The 20,761-nt window shown below is 40.5% G+C and overlaps 1 protein-coding gene across 1 annotated transcript in view; it reads right to left on the reverse strand.

Annotated features, from left to right (window-relative positions):
* The window catches only part of nol10 (nucleolar protein 10), an 80,916-nt gene that overhangs the window by 27,456 nt on the left and 32,699 nt on the right, over nt 1-20,761 (reverse strand). The window contains exons 8-17 of the mRNA XM_072498775.1: nt 20,459-20,519; nt 20,275-20,360; nt 16,758-16,836; nt 12,246-12,395; nt 9,929-9,995; nt 5,714-5,766; nt 2,900-3,026; nt 2,109-2,188; nt 1,628-1,726; nt 123-212 (exon numbers count right to left, since the gene is read on the reverse strand). Coding sequence (XP_072354876.1) covers nt 123-212; nt 1,628-1,726; nt 2,109-2,188; nt 2,900-3,026; nt 5,714-5,766; nt 9,929-9,995; nt 12,246-12,395; nt 16,758-16,836; nt 20,275-20,360; nt 20,459-20,519 — 892 coding nt within the window. The remainder of the gene's footprint in view (nt 1-122; nt 213-1,627; nt 1,727-2,108; nt 2,189-2,899; nt 3,027-5,713; nt 5,767-9,928; nt 9,996-12,245; nt 12,396-16,757; nt 16,837-20,274; nt 20,361-20,458; nt 20,520-20,761) is intronic.

Genomic DNA, 20,761 nt, shown 5'->3' on the forward strand with positions numbered 1-20,761 from the left:
CAGGATTGCAAAATTTCCTGTCAAGATCTGAAAATTCATGGCTATTTTACATAGCTGCACAAGTCAGTTTTTAAACAAAAGTTCACACTGAAGAAAATGCTCACAAATCATTGGTTTGTTACCTTTCCTTTCTTTTTCCTTTGCACTTGTTCTTCGGCTTCCTCTTCTTCAATAAATTTCATTGCCAACTCTTTGTTTACCTTTGGCAGTTTCTGTTTACAAGTTTATGAAAAGTGAAATGATTAACAGTCACTTGGTAGTACAGAATTTGACTATAGTAGAAGAAAAAAACATGCAGTTGAATCAGTTTGTCTTGTACTCATCAGAACAGAATTGCAAGAATATCAAATTTGAAAAGTGTGAAAAACAATTTATCCTGCATGAGAAAAGTGTGCTGATAGGTTGGCAGGTGGACTCTGAGGACTGGTCGGCAGCGGCATTGCCATGGGGAATGAACCAGGGAACAACTGCTTCTCAAGCTTTTGCTTATTTGAAGGTGGCCTATTCCTTGGACATGCTCTTTTTGTCAGCAAAGGACAGGGCCCATGAATATATGTAGCTTCTTGCAAGTTTTAATCAGCCACACTGTGAGCCCAATTTATCTTAAATTGGTTGTTAACGTAGTCAGAATTATTTAGTAAGTGTTGCCCAATTGCAGAATCACATCTAATATTATGCGCTATGTTTTGAGTCAGAGAGTGAGATTGTTTTTAAAAAATTGTAGTCGTCTCAAAGAAGGAGGAGGATCTAACAGCATAGTTCTCAAACATTTGCTACCTTATACATTGGTTGACTGGATATTTGAGAATATTTCCACACTATCAAAATATTCCATACAAATATGATGCTGGCATCCATTTAATCAGACTGTTACATAATTCAGTTGCACAAACAATTATGTATTTTCCAAGAGTATGTGTTAGATTTAAAAAGCTGTAAGTTTTTGAATGCGATGCCACACGAGTCACTTTAAGTGGCTTAATTCATCAGTAGGTAGTTAGAGGGGATTCAAAATTAGACAAAAATCTATATCAGTTCAGGTTTTAAGCTATGGTCTGTTTGAATTTGCAATAAAAAAGGCTTGCAGCATATTTAAAACTGCTTTTCTAGAACAACAGTGAAAAAGAAAAGTTCCAAATTTGGAGGGGGAAAGAAATTCCATCACTATCAAGTCTAGCATCACTTGAGAAATTACCATTTTTCGATGGAACAGGACAAATTGAGATTGTGTTGGGATTAAAATAAAACACATTCTAGCTTCCTGATCTCCAGGATCAATTTAAGAATCTTCATATTTACTTCACTGGGTGAAGTAGATTTATATGTAAACCATTCACTGAAGGTGATGTCATATTTACATCATGCGAAGCAAAGAACATTCAATAGTTTTGTTAACCCGAAAGATATGTAAAATGAATTGTAGGGGAAAAGGGTGAAAAAGGAATTTTACCACTTACTTTACAGAAACAGAACTCTAAACTGGAGTGAAATTTCATTCACACTTGATTTCTAATGATAACCATAAATCACTCATGACCACCATTTAAATTTTTAAGAACAAAGTTGAAAAATCAACTTTCTTCATTTTATCCTCAATATTGATTCCAGCGGAATAGAGACTTCTTACCTTTACTTGGACTCTTTGAGCACGTGTTTCCTCTATCTTCTGCCTGATTTTATCTTTTCGATATTCCTCATAGGCAAATGGATTTGCCATTGCTTTCACCTTATAATTACAGAACATAACAATTAGTAATACAAAACCAAAATACTGAAAAATAAAGTCAGCAAGTCTGGCAGCATCAGAGAAACAGTTTTATCGGGTTGAAGACCTCCAGTCAGAATATTCCAGCATTTTTTGTTTCGATAACAATTAGAAGCCCTCTTTAGAAGGCACAAAAAATTATTTTCCAATAGGTCCACTCAATATTGATTTAAGTTTAAGCAAATAGATATGGGGGGAAACAAACTTAAAAACAATATTTTTATGCACGAAAGGGATGTATTTAGTATGGAGGTCAAAATTACTGACTGTTTTTCACTTGGCCATTAATCTGCAATTTGAGGATCACGTCCTCAAAATCTACCATGCTAGCACATTTGTATACCTTGTGATATAACCGAATGTCCATGAAGAAGCCATGCATATATGCACGAAGCAGTGGAGAGCCAATAAGATGAGCAAGACCTATAGTAAAAAGGTACAAGCATATAAGTACACTTGCAAAACAGTAATAAAATTATGCTACATTCACACATTACTGACAATTATTATTATTCCTTCAAAATGTTTATTACCTCCAGTTATAAAACAAAACAAAGAGAAATGCTGCTGTGCCCAAATGTTGTTGTTATATACTCTTGCAATACTACTGGAATTGGTTACTAATTCTTTTTCCTGTCCCAGGAAAACTCTGCAGCTCACTGCTCAAGAAAAGGTCATGAATCCAAGTGTAATATTTTGAGAATTAAGATAATATAAAACTGAAGGAAAAATTCATTAGGATTGGATTTTGACTACAGCACATCTATTAGCAATGCCAATCAGACTAAATGGGTTTGAAACATTTGAAATTTTCCATCTAGTAACTGAGCAGCGTAGCTCGGGCAGCATACATACTAGGCAAGAGCCAGGATTGGGATATTGATTAACTGGAACTTACTGAAGTGAACACCAACGTTTTGGTTCAAAGAGTAAATACTGAAATTTGGGACATTTGCAACTTGAAAAACATAAGTCTTCTCTATCCACAGCACCAAACAGATATCACATCCAAACTCCCTGAACCACTCCCCACCACCCCCCCCCCCAACCAAAGTTATTTGATTTTCCACGCGATTCATTTCATTAACCAATTTACCACTCTTGTCGAACATTCATTGAGTCACTAATACTTACCAAGGTTTTCTAAATCCTTTTTGGTGACAAATTTATAGTCATCATACACTGTATTTTCTGGGTTTTCTTCAAGCTCCTCTGTTAAATTATCCAGGAATGAACACCAGCGGGGTGCAGGCCCCAAAGTCTATGTTTCAATTGAAAAATATTTATAATGCTGACTGTCATATTTTTTTAAACCTTCACTTAAAAAAAAAAGTAACCAGCATTTGCGCCGTTATTCCAGTTAGCAACACAAGCTAGCCGTCAATCTGGAAAGGCATGTAAACAGGTTTTCTTTATGACTTTTGTCAAGTTTCACAGTGATTGTGGGTGGAAAGTAGTAAGGGAGGAAAATACACCACTTTAAGAACGCTTCCGCATTTAGAAACATTAAAATTTTACCTACAAACAAAAATATATCTTAAGACAATGATTATTAATAAAAAAACATTTACTTTCTTGCTTTCTAGTCCACCCCCTTGTTTTCTTGTTGCCTATCCCCCCAACCCGTAGGTATTGAAACTGGACTATAGATATCAGGTCAAGATTTAACTTCAGGCATCTCACCCAAGTAGTCATTATGCACATGTATGTCTCGATAGTGAAAGTTGGAAAGCTTGCAAGAAAAGCCAAGCCCTCTGCTTTTCACTTGATACACATAATAGTGCGGCACAGAAGTACAGTGGTTAGCACTGGTGCTTCACAGCGCCAGGGACCCGGGTTAGATTCTCGGCTTGGGTCTCCCAGTGTCTGTGTGGGTTTCCTCCAGGTGCTCCGGTTTCCTCCCACAAGTCCCGAAAGATGTGCTTGTTAGGCGAATTGGGCATTCTGAATTCTCCCTCAGTGTACCCAAACAGGCGGCGGAGTGTGGCGACTAGGGGATTTTCACAGTAACTTCAATGCAGTATTAATGCAAGCCTACTTGGGACAATAATAAAGATTATTATTATACTTGTTGCAGTACCCGTGGGGTAGCAAATCAAATGGAAATGCTTAGCAACTTTCCATTTCATAGAATCCCTACAGTGCAGGAGGCATTCCGCCCATCAATAACAGACCCTCCGAAATAGCACCCAAGGCCCACTTCCCCAACCATCCACTTGACCCCACCTAACCATTGGACACACAAAAGGGCCAATTTAACATGACCTAATCCACCAAACCCGAGATTTTTGGACTGTGGGGAAACCGGAACACCGGGAGGAAACCCATGCATACACAGGGAGAAAGTGCAAACTCCACACAGACAGTCACCCAAGGCCAGAATTGAATCAGAGTCCCAGGTGCTGTGAGGTCGCAGTGCTAACCACTGTACCACCATGCTGCCGATGGACTTCCTAATCTAAAAAGTGCTGCATTTCTCCATTCAGGATGAAAATATAAATTGGATACTCTGAATTTATAAACAAAACCAAAAAAAAAAACGTGGGGGAGAGTTTCTGTCCAAATTGCACGTGGCACAGGTCCCGAGACAGAATTTGCACAGGGTGCAAAACTGTTCACAAAGTTCCCGGGCTCGCCCAGAAGATGTGATCAGATTCCCGCCCTATTCGAGCTTAGATAGAATGTTCTTTTGGAGGGTTAGAGCAGACCCGATGGGTCAAATTGACTCCTCACTATAGAAATTCTAAAAGAGGCTTAACGGCTAGGGCAGCACGGCGGTGCAGTGGTTAGCACTGCTGCCGAGGATCTGGGTTCGATCCCGGCCCCATGTCCGTGTGGAGTTTGCACATTCTTCTGTGCCTGTGTGGGTCTCACCCTCACAACCCAAAGATGTGCAGGGTACGTGGATTGGCCACACTAAATTGCCCCTTAATTGGAAAAAATGAATTAGGTACTCTAAATTTATATATTTTTTAAAAAAGGAGGCTTAATGGCGAATCATCTGGGAATGTGTTCCCACTGCCGGCGTGACGTGGCGCCAGCAGGAATTACTGCTGATCTCCACAAATGGAGACAGGAGATGACGACTACGCAGAGGGCTCGGAGGACATTATAGACTTTGGGTGGTCAGGGACATGGCGGGATCTCCCTCAAGGGAGTGCGGCCCCGAAAGGGGCACTGCATATAGAGTGAGCCCTTGGGAAGATCCCAATGCCAACGATCCATCCAAACTTCATGTTATATTAATTTTTTTTTCTTGTTAAAAACTATTTGGCAGACCTGTAACTCCATTCCTCCATTGTTTTTAGAGAAACGTAAAATGTTATGGTCTTCTGAGCCAGGGTTCTATTCTGAGGCCTTCCCGTCCAGTAGTAACACCAACTGGTGTCATAAAAATTGGTGATGACCATAGCAAGGCAAGGGGTCAAATTCAAAGGTTTGTCTTGCTGAAATTACTATGGTCATGTAGGGTAGTAGAGAAGGTTCTACAGTTAAAAGCAAACACTGGCAAGCTCTGGGTGAAGGAAAGAAAGAAAAAAAATGAGCCATAGTTACAGGTCACAATTGCTGCCCTGCTCCACCTATTCTACCTAGCAGGGATCAAGGAAATGCTGGGAAAACTCAGTGGGATTCTCGTACGATGGCATGATAGTTAAACAGGTTCCTAATGCTAACTACCCAGATTTATACAATTCAAATGGCAACACAGGCAAAATACCAGAGGAGTTAAAGTGCATTTAGAAACCTGCTACATACGAGCGAAATGAAGTGAAAAAACCCAAAACAATCTTGCTGCATAAGGAAATTATGCACTTTTATCTAGAATAAGCTTTGCAACAGAAAACTCCAATTAAAAATGCAGTTAAAATCACAGAAGCTGGCTAAGCATAATGCATTCTTTCCATAATTCTGTGGAAATATCACCAAGAAATTGACCAATCTACTTACTGGAACATAGAATGTATTCATTTTAGGTGATTCATTAGCTAGGAAGAACATTCCTGGAAAGGTAAAAGCAGAATGGAGTTTTGTATCATTTACAAAACAAATCAATATATATTCAGGCAAAGAGATACTTTTTGTTTTTAGCTCTAGTGAGAGTGTGCACAGCTTGTTTGCCTGGGTCATTTGCTTCTGTATTAACATTTCACTGTTCACCTCAACCTCCACTGCATCAAGTCTTTGTGGGGTGATTAAGGCCACGGATAACTCTATAGCCACCAATAACTCTTCCAGCAAAAAAAAAAAAAGAGGGAAGGATAAACAAGGAAGTAACTTATTTGCTTTTTAAAACTTTTCCACCTCCATAAAACAATGAAGTCCAATTTAACCAATTTCCTCCCGATGGAAGGTATCCCAGATCTCCAAAGAAAGACAAAAACATCTTCCACAAGAGTACACAATCAAATTAATCTGCTGGTACTACATTCCTGCCCATTGTCAAGAAAGGACATGAGAGACTACAATATACCTGAAAACAGTGCAATCCATTTTGAAGTAATTCATTTAACAGAACAAGAAACAGCATAGATAGCAGCATTTGTCAGTTTAAATCTCAGAGCAGACCCCAAATGTGGTTAGGATACTGGACCAAAACCCCAACATTTTATTTTAATGTAACACTGAGGAAAGAATACCTCAATCCAGCAGTGACTTCACCCAAAATAGGGATATGGTATATTAAAACAAACTTTATTGCTAACACAGTATTAAAATATCTTACCCTTCAAACAATGCTAATCAATACAGGAACTGCTATCTTTATTTCCACTCAAACACCACCACTTCAGATCCCAGTCCACTTTTAAATACAGTTAGCACTCAGGAATACTAGCTGTAAAGTCTTGAATACTCCACTTTGAGAAAGACAGATTGTTTGAGATGGTTTAAAGACAAAGACCTGACACCCTGCCAGAAGAATCTCTGGTTGCTTCAGAAACCTTCTCAGCTCACCTTCCATTCAAAAAATAACTCTGAAAACCTGAGCACCAACTGCTGCAACCCGTAGCTCCTCCCATTAACTACATCATCTTACTAAACTGAACACAATGTCTCTAATTAGCTACTCCGCAGGGAACCCTCTGAACAGAAATAGTTAATTATCCCAAACTTTTACGACACTTTAATTGCGCCACGGGCTCCAAAAGGCCTAGATGTTTTGCAAACCAGGATTTTTTTAAAAAGCGCTACTGCAGCAACCATACACCCACTAACCCAGGCTTTTAATCCTAACTGCACCAAATACATATAACATATTTGCAATTCTTCCATTTGTCACATACTAACGTATAATTTGATTTTAAAAATAAATTAAAAGCATTCTCATTTGTTTTCCAGTTAAAGCCCTGAATCTAAACAATAATGACTGACTTGTGAAATTACATTATTATTTGTAATTAATACAATGACCTACATATAGTGGCCAAGAGAGATTTGCTTTTTAAAAATGTGTGCCAAATCCTATTATAACTGTAGAATTTTGTGTAGCGAAAAGACCAGTGATTCACCAATTGCATTACCAAACATGTTGCGGATCAGTTTAAAAGCAAAAGAAAATGAAAATAGCTTTTCAGGGATTTAATTTTTTCATTCATTTTGTTAAATCAGGACAAAGTATTTTTAATCTAAATCTCCCATTTCTAGTTGTGAATTCCTCTATATTAAAATTTTACTGGTATTAAGCAAAGATGTACAACATGCAGAATAGGAAAAGGTAGGTGGTCATAAAATGTTCTTTTCTTCCACTGGCCCATCATGCACATGGTTACCAAAAAAACATAGGACATATTTACTAAAGCGTTTGACTGATGGGAATCAGTACTTTTTTTAAATTAATCTTTTTATTGCCATTTCCCATATTTATAAACAGTTGTTTTATATATATATATATATATATTTAAAAAAAAATCACACACACACACATCACATTTTTCTCACCCACGCTAATTTCCTTTACTGTACAGAGGTTTAGTTTGTCCTTTGTTTAGCTGACCCTATGTGCATTTCGTTGCCCTCTGGATCGATCTATGGTTCCTCTCACTTCAACGCCCCCCCCCCCCCCACCTCTGAATCTGTGATTGCCGCATATTGGAGCCATGGAGGACATTTTGGCTATCCCGAAGTGTTGTCTCAGCTGGGTCTACATTCTCAGCGTGGCCGCTACCACTGGGCTCGTTGTGTATCTTGTTGAGGAGGATGGGAGTGCTGCTGGGGCCAGGGCCCGGAGGGTCATTCCTTTACAGGATGCCTCCTCCATTTGTACCCAATCGGTGTTGGGTTCTTGTCCCCACCCCCTCACTTATTCTGCTGTTGCTGCCCAGTGGTAGTATTGTAGGTTTGGTAAGGCCAAGCCCCCTTTGATTTTCCTTCTATGCAGTGTCAGTTTGGGAATTCTCGGGTTCTTACCCCCCCCACACAAACGCCTTGATTAGACGGTCTAAGTTTTGGAAAAAGGCCTTGGGGATGAAGATTGGAATGGATCTAAACAGGAAGAGGAGCCTTGGCAGTACGTTCATCTTGATCATCTGCACTCTCCCCGCCAGGGAGAGTGGGAGTGAGCCCTACCTTTGAAGGTCTCTTTTTACTGAATCAGTACTTCTATGCTTTGGATTGCACATCTGAATCATTAGCGCAGATAATTTGGATATATAACATACCGAACAATACATGACAAATTAGGGCAGCACGGTAGCCTTGTGGATAGCACAATTGCTTCACAGCTCCAGGGTCCCAGGTTCGATTCCGGCTTGGGTCACTGTCTGTGCGGAGTCTGCACGTCCTCCCCGTGTGCGCGTGGGTTTCCTCCGGGTGTCCGGTTTCCTCCCACAGTCCAAAGATGTGCAGGTTAGGTGGATTGGCCATGATAAATTGCCCTTAGTGTCCAAAATTGCCCTTAGTGTTGGGTGGGGTTACTGGGTTATGGGGATAGGGTGGAGGTGTTGACTTTGGGTAGGGTGCTCTTTCCAAGAGCCGGTGCAGACTCGATGGGCCGAATGGCCTCCTTCTGCACTGTAAATTCTATGATCTATGAAAATAAGTCATTTTTAAAATTGGGATCCTCATTTCATTCACTTGGAATCTGCCAAATGCTTTTGTATTCTGTTCCCTACAAAATTGTTTTGCTGGCTTGGGCATGTGCACAGGATTGGAAAATGGCCACATCAGCAAGGATATACCATATATGGGGGAGATGGCCTGTATCAAGAGATAAGCATGGCAACCAAAGTTCCAATTCACAGTTGTTGTGAAAAGAGACAGGAAAGCCCTCAACATCAATCATGACAAATGGGAAACCTAGCGGACAATTGATGCAAACTGCGACACCAGCATGGGACAACTTCATGTATGGTACTTTTGACAGACTTTGTCTTTCCAAAATCAGCTTCCTCCGCCATCACCAGTAGAGCAGATGATCGAATCTGAGCTCAAAGTTCTTTTTCAGGATGCATGTCTGTCTCAGATTAAAGAATGCTAACCAATAGGGTTACAGACTCTATGGGCTGGATTCTGGGGTCCCACAGCCGTGTGTTTCACGGTAGCGCGCTGTTTGCTGGCGGTGGAATTCTCTACTCTCGGTGCTCGTCAATGGGATTTCCATTGAAGTCACCCCACAGCATTGGGGAACTGCTGGGAAAGCATGGGGGTGCATTGCTGGCGGTGGTGAGAATCCAACGGCTGGAGAATTCTGGCCCATATATTTGAATGTTGAACACAAGAATGACAAGTTGACTTGGGCATCATCAATACTTACTTCATGACAGGCAAATGTGTAGGACTACATAAATGGGACGCGGCTGTTCTTGGCTGCCAGCAACCTCACCTTCCGCCCCCACCCAAGTGGAAAAACAAAGGTTACAAATAACTGAAGTAACAGAAAGTACGTGCATAAAAGTTTGCTTTAGTAACACGGGCAGGAATTAAATCAATCCAGCTGTTATGCTGGGGAAGTGTTGAACACAAGATATAAATGTTACACCGTTATTGTAAAAATACATTCCCAATTAGGTTCACTGACAGTCTGGGGCCTCAAGAGTTCTGTTCAAAAAAGATAGATAACGAAAACACCCAAGTGTATTTCACTAGAAGACATTGCACTGACAAAGTGCATCATGTAAAAATGCAAATGCATCATCATTTTGATATGCAAAGTTGTTTTGCACTTACCCGAGTTAGGATAAAGGCAAAGGCAATTGATTTCATGCTCTGTTTCAATGGAGGTGAATATTTCCCCCTAAAAATAAAAGAAATTTTGGTCACCAAAATATTTATATATCTTACCTCAGCGGTCCCTCTCCTGCTACTGACCCATTTCCATTTTTATTCCATGTTTATCTTGATTCATTTTCTCACATCACTGCTGCCTGAAATCCAGACTAGACTGCTGGGAGATCTGAACTTTTGGGAAATTGCTCACAAACACAGAGAATTCCAGTGCAGAAAATCAGTGCCAATTTATTTAGTCAGCTGTCTTGTTCGGGAAACATCGCTGGTATATCACATAACGGACTCTGGAACCTGTCCAGGTCTGCTCATATCATAGTGGAGGTCACTCTTCATTTAGTCTAATCAACATTACGTTTGCAAATACATATTAAGAAATCATATTTGGCAATTCCCCAAATATGGCAAAAAACTATAAACACTATTGAGTTCACTCTACCCTTCATTTCTGTAGTGTTCATGTCTGTTCTTCATACCAGAACTCAACATTTTTTTACTCCATTTCTACCAATTTTCTCCACCTTTCAGAAGTAACAGTCCAGTGGTTAGCACTGCTGTCTCACAGCCCCAGGGACCCGAGTTCAATTCCTGTCCCGGGTGACGGCTGTGTGGAGTTTGCACCTTCTCCCCATGTCTGCATGGGTTTCCTCCGGGTGCTGCGGTTTCCTCCCTCAGTTCAAAGATGTGCAGGTTAGGTGGATTGGCCATGCTAAATTACCCATGTGTCCCAATGGTTAGGTGGGGTTACTGGGATTGGGTGGAGGCCTGGGCTTGGGTGGGGAGCTCTTTCCAGGGGTCGGTACAGGCTCGATGGGCCGAATGGCATCCTTCTGCACTGTAAATTCTATGATTCTAAGAAGTAACAATCCTTTCTGGGATACAGTTCCATTGACATGAGGTGCTCTCAGATGCCTCACCAACACAGCTTGACAGGGAGTTGGCAAACTGTTCAACTACAGGGACATCATTGGTGAACTCAATATCCAGATGAGCATTCCTTGTGCGGACCACTAGCTAATGACCAGAACAAAAATGTGAGCCAAAGAGAGTTGGACTGGATGGCTCAGAAATCGGGTTATGAAAAAGACATGCGACAGTTAATACAAATTATGGCCAATGTGGTCCACTGGACAAGTTTTGACCGTCTAGGGATGGTCTGAAAGGAACGTCTCAGGTTTTCCTAGGAGACAGCATGGCTCTTGGTGATTAGGGAGCATCCAAATTGAGAGCTGTAAAGGCAATAAGGCTACATGGGACTGAGTATGTGGTCCAATATCTTGTTTCATACCTGACATTTCCTTATGTTTTTCCCCCTCACAATCTGGATACTGGAGTCAATTGTAGCCCTCCATCAGTGCTCTGGTAGCAACAAACACATTGAACAACTGCAATCTTTCTGGTATGACTCGTTTAAATTAGCAGAAATTTGTCATTACACCCTTACCTGTTTCACAGAAACACAGCTTTGACTGGATTGGTTTCCTACGGAACACAGCTTGGCCAAACACCTAAGCCAACTGAATTATGTCTGCGCCAGATGGAGTATGGAATTTCTGCTGCAGCCAAGTTCTACCTAGTGGTAATCAATTCTGGGTATGCCCAAAGTCTGGAGTTTTCTCAACAGCCACTGACAATGCATTCAACATTGTGAAAAGACCGTCAAATCAAAATGTCACACAGCAAGCCAGCATGTCACATGCAAGAGACTCTAGCAAAGAGCTAGGAGGCAAGTGCATTATTGTAAGTAACAATTAAAGTTAGAGTTAATCACTGCACTAATGAAGGAATTAATTAAATACTTAAGAAAAATGAGACAGGATATTGGATTACAGAAGGTAGCTCAGACATAATGATATTGCTCACCAGCACACCATCAGTTGTGTGGGCGTCAACAATTAATGTTACTAGAATTCCATAAAAATTCTGATTTTTCCAGCAAGTATAAACCAGCAACGTAATAATTTGAAACAATGCATGTTTTGCAACCCATGTGTTTAAATTGCACAACTGCTTGTCTAATAGCAATTGAATTCAGAGCACCAGGAACATAATCTGCACAATTAGAGTACTGAATATCACAAACTGCGTCTAGGTATCTGGTCAGACTCCTCAGATACTGGGAGAAGCTCTGCGCAGGCAGCAAGACAAAAAAATGTAACTAAAATGCATTGCTGGCCTGTAAAAGGTAGATGGGAGCCCTCAATCATACAAAATAAATTTCCATGCCATCTCATTTCTATGCAGGATATTAATAACCTACCGTATTCTGATTCCACATTTTTACAATCCTGGAATCTGCCGAAATAACCAAATCTAACTGTTCCTGGAATTCAATCGATTTAATTGGTAGACCGTAGTGATGGTCCTTAACAATTAGTGGACGGCTTGAACGAAGATCATATAACAAAACCTGGCATTGAATATCAAAAGAACATCTGAATTTCAATCGAGAGTTGGCAAATGATTAACTGAATTCAATTCTATCGGCTTCACAACATTCAAACCAAGTTTGTAGTCATAAAGAGACATATTCAGCAAAAGAGTAACGTTGGCTGCATTACATTCACACCCATCCTAGGAAATGATCATTGCCCTCTTCCTTGAATGGCCACAAATTGATGTTGGGCTTGACAATGGTCGTGCCATTAATAGTTGTTTGAGGCTTGTGACAAATGCTATCTGCCATTTGCCACTCCAAGCCTAGATGTTATCTGCTTGGAGTTGCTTCATGAACAAGAAACACAAGTTTTAACAATATACTTTGTTAAGACTACGTCAACATGATAAGAAAGGAAAATTCCATTTGACAAATTTAGTTGAGCTTTTTGAAGAGGTATCTAGTAGGCTAGATGAGGGGAACAAGTAGATGCAGTATATCTGGATTTCCAAACGGCATTTGATAAGGGCCACACAAAAGGTTAATACATAAGATAAGTGCTCAGGGTGTTGGGGGTGATATATTGGCATGGATAGAGGATTGGTTAACTGAGAAGAAACAAAGGTTAGGGATAAATAGGGCACTTTCAAGTTGTGATGGGGGAGTGGCATGGCAGCACAGTGGTTAGCACTTCTGCCTCAGTGCCAGGGTCAATTCCAGCCTTGGGCGATTGCGACGAGTCTGCACGGGTTTCCTACGTGTGCTCTGGTTTCCTCCCACAGTCTAAAGATGTGCGGGTTAGGTGGATTGACCATGCTAAATTGCCCCTCAAGTGTCCAGGGATGTGAAGCTTAGGTTACGGTTATAGGGCAAGGTCTGCAGATGAGTGGGCCTAGGCAGAGTGTTTGGAGTGTCAGTGCAGACTTGATGGGCTGAATCGTCTCCTTCTGTACTGTAGGGATTCTATGATAATCGTTCTATGACTGCCACAGGGATCGGCGTTCAACTATTTACTAACTATATTAATGATATTCACCTAAGGTTGCTGATGATGTAAAGATGGATGAGAATGCAAGCCGCGAGGAGGACACAAAAGAGATTGCAACGACAAATCAACAGGTTGAGTGTGGGCAACAAGGTGGTAAATAGAGTATAATGTGAAGACGGTTATTCTCTTTGATAAGAATGTAACAGCTGAATATTTACAAAAGGCATGGAAATCGGAAATGTTGTCAAAGGGACTTGGTATACTTGTATGAAGAACTTAACAGCAAATTCAGCAAGCAATTAGGAAGGCAAATTGGATATTGGTCTTTATTACAAGGGGATTGGAGTATAAGAATAAAGAAAGTCTTGCTACAATTACAGGGCTTTGGAGAGACCCCACCTCAAAACCTTGTGGTTTTGCAAACCCTTCAGAATCATTGTCAGTTCCCCGGTTTGTGAGCTGGGGCATGCGCTGTCCCTGGTGACAGATGGTGAGGTGCGCGGGTTTAAAATGGAGATTTTTACAAAGACCGAAATAAAACCTTCAATATAAATGGAGATAGATTTGGTCGGCAGGATGGATATACTTGCATTGTACATGTGCAGCAAAGATCAGCGGGTTGTCCTATGATGAAGGGGCAAGTAAATTGGGTCCATATTCTCTGGAGTCAAGAATGAGAGGTGCTTTTATTGAAACATTCAAGATTCTGAAGGGACATGATAGGCTAGACATTGAGGTGGTTTTTCTCTCAGAAATTTAGGACATGGGCACAGTTTCAGAATAAGGAATCATTTAGGACCGAGATGAGGAGAAATTTCTTTACTCAATGATTGTGAATCTTTGGGATTCTCTACCCAAGAGGATTGTGGATGCTTCATTGTAGGATATATTCAAGGCAAATTTTGGGACTCTCAGGGAATCAAGGCATACGGGGTGTAAACAGAATATGGAATTGATGCAAAATATCAGCTATACTGAATACTGGAGCATGCTCGTTGCCCTATATGCACTATTCCTGCTCCTATTTATATTCTTAACACGGGATTTATAAAGTGAATTAAAGATAAGGTTGAGGACGGAACCCCTGTAGTCATGACACACCTCTGACAATCACAGCCATCTATTTTGTGTTAAGCCAATGAAGAAGTTTCCCTTTGTCTATTCATGTTTAAAAACAATTTCATGGCGCCACGCGTACCTGGTTGAATATTTCCATTATGGTAAGGGCAGCTACTTTCACCAGAAACAAGTTTGAGGTTGTGAGAAAAATTGTGGAGAATGCAGTCAAAGCTTTACAAATCAGTTATTTTACTGAAAACAATACATTTATTGCAGTTCTCTTTTTCTGCGGCACTAGACATACATTTTCTTTTTAAAATGGCTGTAGCTGGGTAAAGGATACAACACCAAAGGTAATGAGGACAAAGATTAATAAAATTAATTTATGTGTTGTGCAAGGAATATACCATAATTGTTTAAGGGGCGGCATGTGGCTCACTGGTTAGCACTGGTACTGCGGTGCTGAGGACCCTGGTTCGAATCCCGGCCCTGGGTCACTGTCCATGTGGCGTTTGCACATTCTCCCCATGTCTGCGTGGGTTTCACCCCCACAAACCAAAGATGTTAGGTGGATTGGCGATGCTAAATTGCCCCTTAATTGGAAAAAAAATAATTGGGTACTCTAAATTTATATTTTAAAATATAATTTTTTAAAGCTGCCTTTCATACAGCAAAATATTGTTAAACAATACTGCCTATAGCTGTAATGGGCAGAGAATTTTTCCTACTTGGCTGACTGGAGAACATTTCAGTGAAGTGCAGCAGGTACAACTTGGTGAATAAAAATGAATCTTTAAATTCATAATCAAACCAGAATTAATTTCTAGCTTTCTGGATTGTTTCTAACTGATGACACAGCAGGGGAAATATCATCAAGAGTAATTACAGTAAATGGTGTGGCATATTGGTAATATAACAATGACAACCAAACGGGAACTTAAAGGGAAAATGCTGGAAAATCAAGCAGGTCTGGCAGCATCTGTAGGGAGAGAAAAGAGCTAATGTTTCGATGACTCTTTGTCAAAGCTATAATAGAGAAAGTGGGAAATATTTATACTGTGGAGTGAGAATGAAAGATGAGTCATAGCCACAGAAACCCAGAGAAACGGGGAGCTAATAGCCACAGAAACTATGGGGAAAGAGTGCTAATGGCAGTCCCCAGAGAGAACAAAAGATGTGAACAAGGTGGGGTAGAGCTACTCATCTGAAGTTGTTGAATTCGATGTTGAGACCGAAAGGCATGTTGTGCATGTTATGGGTGTGCTTAACCGGAAGATGAGATGCGGTTCCTCCAGTTTGCGTTGAGCTTCACTGGATCATTGCAGTAGGCCAAGGACAGACATGTGGGCAGGGTCTTGTGTTAAAATGGCAAGCAACGGGAAGGTCAGGGTCCTGAATGCGCACAGACCGACCATCTCATCTTCCGGTTAGGCACACTACAACCTTCCAGTCTCAACATCAAATCCAACAACTTCAGATGATTAGCTCTACCCCACCTCGACCCCTTTGTTTTCATCCCATTTCATTTTAACTGTGTTTTACCTTTTCTTTATAGTTTGTAGTTTCTCTGCTGTTTGGCCGTTCACATCTTTTGTTCTCTCTGGGGGCCATTAGTACTCTTTCCCCGTGATTTCTGTGGCTATTAGCTCCCTGTTTCCCTGGGTTTCTGTGGCTATGACTCATCTTTCATTCTCACTCTACAGTATAAATATTTCCCACTTTCTCTGTATTATAGCTTTGGCAAAGGGTTATTTGGACTCGAAACATTAGCTCTTTTCTCTCCCTGCAGATGCTACCAGATCTGCTGAGATTTTCCAGCATTTTCTCTTTGGTTTCAGATTCCAGCATCCGCAGTAATTTGCTTTTATCGGGAGCTTAAATTATTTGTGAATTTATTTGCTAATCAGCAGCATGTTATGGTCGCAACAATTCCACTACTTTGCACTGTCCAAAATAGCTTTGGGGGCATATTAATGAAAAAATGGCGGCATAACACAGGAAACTACTGATTTGCTCAGGAATGAGACCCTGGAAGATTTTGCACAAGTCCAGTCTAAATAAAGTTCTAAAACAAATCTCTGGTTCCACATGCATCAATGAAACACCCTTCTCATGAAATAAAAACACCATGCCATCCATGAAGTCAGGTGCACGAAAAACTTGTGACAGAGAGAAAGGGAGAGAGGGGAACATCATTTTAAACTGAAATCATTTTAAAAGTAATTAAGAAATTAACTGTTGTGCGCATAAAATTGCAAGATTTGAATGTTGCACATGTGCTGGACAATTAAATAAAATCTAAATGCAAAAACTCAATAGATCAGTCATGTTCTAGACAGGACACTCACCTGACCTGTTGTGGTGCCAACAACCATATGCAACGCTCCTTTGAACTTTAAAGCAGAAATAGAAGGTAAACCATCAATTCTGTAATTAAAAAATGCAATTAATGATGGACAAACATCATTACAAAGACAGAAATAAAACAGTCAACATAAAACACGATTACATATTAAACACTACTATTGTTGACGGCCAGATATCTCCAGACTGAACAGGTCATAGAAACATAGAATCCCTAAAGAGCAGGAGGCCATTCAGCCCATCAAGACTGCATCGACCCTTCGAACGAGCACTCTACCCATGTCCTACCCTATCCCTGTAACCCCATAAACTAACCTGTACACCCCTGAACACTAAGGGTCAATTTATCTTGACTTATTCACCTAACCCGCACATCTTTCAGATTTTGGGAAGAAACCGGAGGTGATCCGGACCTAAAATAAAATACTGCAAATACTCAACAGGTTTGCCAGCATCTACCGTGTGAACCTATCTGTGACCTTTTATCAAATCAGAGCCCAAGGGTACTCAAATTTAAACGAATGTTCCAACAAATTATATGGATCTTGAACAATGTCACTAGCACTGTGGGCAACTAAGTTAAGCGCCAGTCTGGGCAACTAAATTAATTGCTGAAATGTTCTAAATTGGTGTGCACGGTCATATAACATGGAACTTAAAGAAATCTGCTTATAGAAAATAGGAGCAGGAGTAGGCCATTCAGCCCTTTGAGCCTGCTCCACCATTCATTTACCATGGCTGATCATCCAACTTTCTATCCAGTTCCCTCTTTCCTCCATATCCTTTGATCCCTTTAGCCCCAAGAGCTATATTTAACTCCTTCTTGAAAACTTTTGGCCGCAACTGCTTTCTGTGGTAGATAATTCAGCAGGTTTACCACTCTCTGGGTGAAGAAATTTCTCATCTCAGCGGGCTGGTTTAGCTCAGTAGGCCAGACAGCTGGTTTGTGATGCAGAACAAGGCCAGCAGCGCGGGTTCAATTCCCGTACCAGCTGAGAATTCCGAATTCTCCACCCGTGTATCCGAACAGGCGCTGGAATGTGGCGACTAGGGGCTTTTCACAGTAACTTCATTGCAGTATTAATGCAAGCCTACTTGCGACAATAAAGATTATTTATTTATTTAAACCAGTTTACCCCATATCCTCAGACGGTGAGCCCTGATTCTGGGCTCTTCCTCCTCCTCCTCCTCCTCCTCCTTCTCCTTCTCCTTCTCCTTCTCCTTCTCCCCCCCCCCCCCCCACCACATCTAAAAATTCGAAAGCAGGACAGAGTAGGGAGTGAAAGTTTCAGTAGAAATAGAATTGAACTGCTTGTACATTATGCACGAGATTGCCAGGACTTGCAGATGGTCGGTGTGCATACTTTAGATGTTCTCATTTGAGGAATTTTGTATTTCTATCTTTGTGGAGAAACAAAGTAGATATAATACACCACTCAGCCAGACTCCTATGCATTCCTAGCAAGAGGGAAAAAGCAGACTGAACATGGCTGTACTTTCAACTACTAGATTGGCTTAAGTAGCTTGATTGGACTGCAAATCAGCAAATAAAAAGCATGAGAATGTCCAATTCACCTTACAAGCAGGTCTATCGGGACTTGTGGGGAGAAACCGGAGCACCCAGGGGAAACTCATGCAGACACGGGGAGAACGTGCAGACTCCGCACAGACAGTGACCCAAGCCGGGAATCGTACCTGGGACCCTGGCGCTGTGAAGCAACAGTGCTAACCACTGTGCTACCGTGCCTAACCTCAGTGGACTCAATAGCTTTAAGTCTGAAACCACTACCTAAAAAAGGAAAATGTGTTAAATAGCTTTTATTGACTATGCTTGCAAGATCTCAGGTGATTCAGAAGATTTGGAGAGGTGCATACCATAAAATTGAAGAGTCTAGATAGCTATTTCACACAGGAGTGAAGGAACAGCCTTACTGTGGCAGATCTCCATTTCACATTGCCCCAAAACAAAACAAAGGTTTAACTGAACCAGAGCAAAAATCTACACTCCTAATCGCTAAATCACTCCCTGCAGAAAATCAATAAAGATTTGGATTTGTTTATGTCACGTGTACCGAGGTACAGTGAAAAGTATTTTTCTGCGAGCAGCTCAACAGATCATTAAATACATGGGAAGAAAAGGGAAGAAAAGAAAATACATACAGAAGATACGTACTGTTGGAGGTTAAACAGTAGTCTGGTAGTACTGAACTTGAGTATTGCTGAGAAACATTTTTCATCTTGCACTCATCAGGATATTTGCAGGAATACGATGCAAGGCAAATGAACAATTTTATACTGTAGGAGGAGAGAGTGCTGACTGGTTGGAACGTCGACTTGGTAGAGGCAGTGCCATGGAGAATCCACAAGGACAGCGCACTGCCACACAGTTCGAAATTGAAATCAGGCAGCTTGACTCTGCTTTGTCAAACCATTACCAATGAACCCCAAAATCTATTTTCTCAGCAATACTGAAGAGGTTAAATGATTCTCGGGGAGGTTTATATTAAAAAAGAAAATTTAAAAGTCAGTACTTGTGCAATGCTTGCCAAAACGTGGCACTTTCATTGCGAACTTTCAGTCATTACTAATCAATAGTGAAAATGTATATTTGTTATCCACACTTGTGGTAAATGACCAGCCCCAGTTGAAGAGTGCAAGGTAGACACCGTGTGACATTCCCAATCATGCAGGTGTTAGTGCTGGCAAGAATCAGAGGCGGTTCCGTATCCAGAGGGGGAAAAAATAAAAACGAGACACAAAAGTCAAGAGTTATTAGATTGTAGCACTAAACCTAATAATGCAGAACAAGCCAGCAGCGCGGGTTTAATTCCCGTACCAGCCTCCCCGAACAGGCGCCGGAATGTGGCGACTAGGGGCTTTTCACAGTAGCTTCATTGAAACCTACTTGTGACAATATGCGATTATTGTATTATTGTTAGCTAACCTCACATAGTGGTGCACACAGACAAGATCTGGTACTGCAGGTCACGATTAGAAAATCATGGGATAATTGATCCAGTAGATAAAATGAGTGGGGGAAGAGGGGATAAATGGAGAAGGGGAGATAAGAGATTAAGAGGAGAGAACAAGTTCGAATTATTTAATTCTGCTTAGGTTATTTCAGGTGAAATTATTCTCTTTCATTGCGTATTTTATTCCTCTTGGATTCCAGGACTTCTGATGTATGTTTATTGTTCAGCTGAATAGCAGGCTAAAGTTGAATCACTGTGAAATTGCTTACAAAGCTTGGTTTCAATGATTTGGGTTGGTAAACATTTTATCATTTATTGGTTTCAATGCTTGGTTTCCTTTGCTTGCATTGATCTAGGTTAATCATTTTTCTGCAAATAGGTTTTATTGAGAATTTCTATGACTGTAAATGGTTGTCGCTTCCATCAAACTAAATTATTCACAGGTGTGCACACAACGATCAAAATTGGTCTTTTGTTTCTTGAGATTATTCAGTGTTTTTAGTAATATACATCACATTATATTGCTTACTCAGTATCAGCTGTCACACTGCTCAAAGCACAATCAAGCGTTCCCACTCTGTTTCTTGTCCGTGGATCCCAACATTCCACTTTACCCTAAAATAGAGAAAAAAGTATTTTAAAGTGGTAAAATGTGTTTAATATATAACAAGAAAAAAAGAGAATCTGAAAAGTAAACCAATGCTTTTTATTACCTCAGTTGTTCCAGTAGCAAACAGGTGGTGTGCAGGGTTAATATCACAAACATTGTTCTGCCTGAGAATACAAATAGTTGACATTAAAATTTATTTTTTAAATAATGGCATTTTTGCCTGACATCAAGTGTAATGAGATTTATATTATATGCTTATTTTTAAATGAAAGAAAAATACTATAAAATTCTTCAAAAGTTTCAATTACACTCAGGCCATTACAATTTTGAATTCTTTTGATGATAAGTTTGCCCATTATTTTTCACCTCCAACTCCAAAGTATCTTTCCTAACCAGGCTTAAATTT

Source organism: Scyliorhinus torazame, chromosome 4 (genome assembly GCF_047496885.1).
Source record: "Scyliorhinus torazame isolate Kashiwa2021f chromosome 4, sScyTor2.1, whole genome shotgun sequence".
In the NCBI taxonomy this organism is placed as follows: Eukaryota; Metazoa; Chordata; class Chondrichthyes; order Carcharhiniformes; family Scyliorhinidae; genus Scyliorhinus; species Scyliorhinus torazame.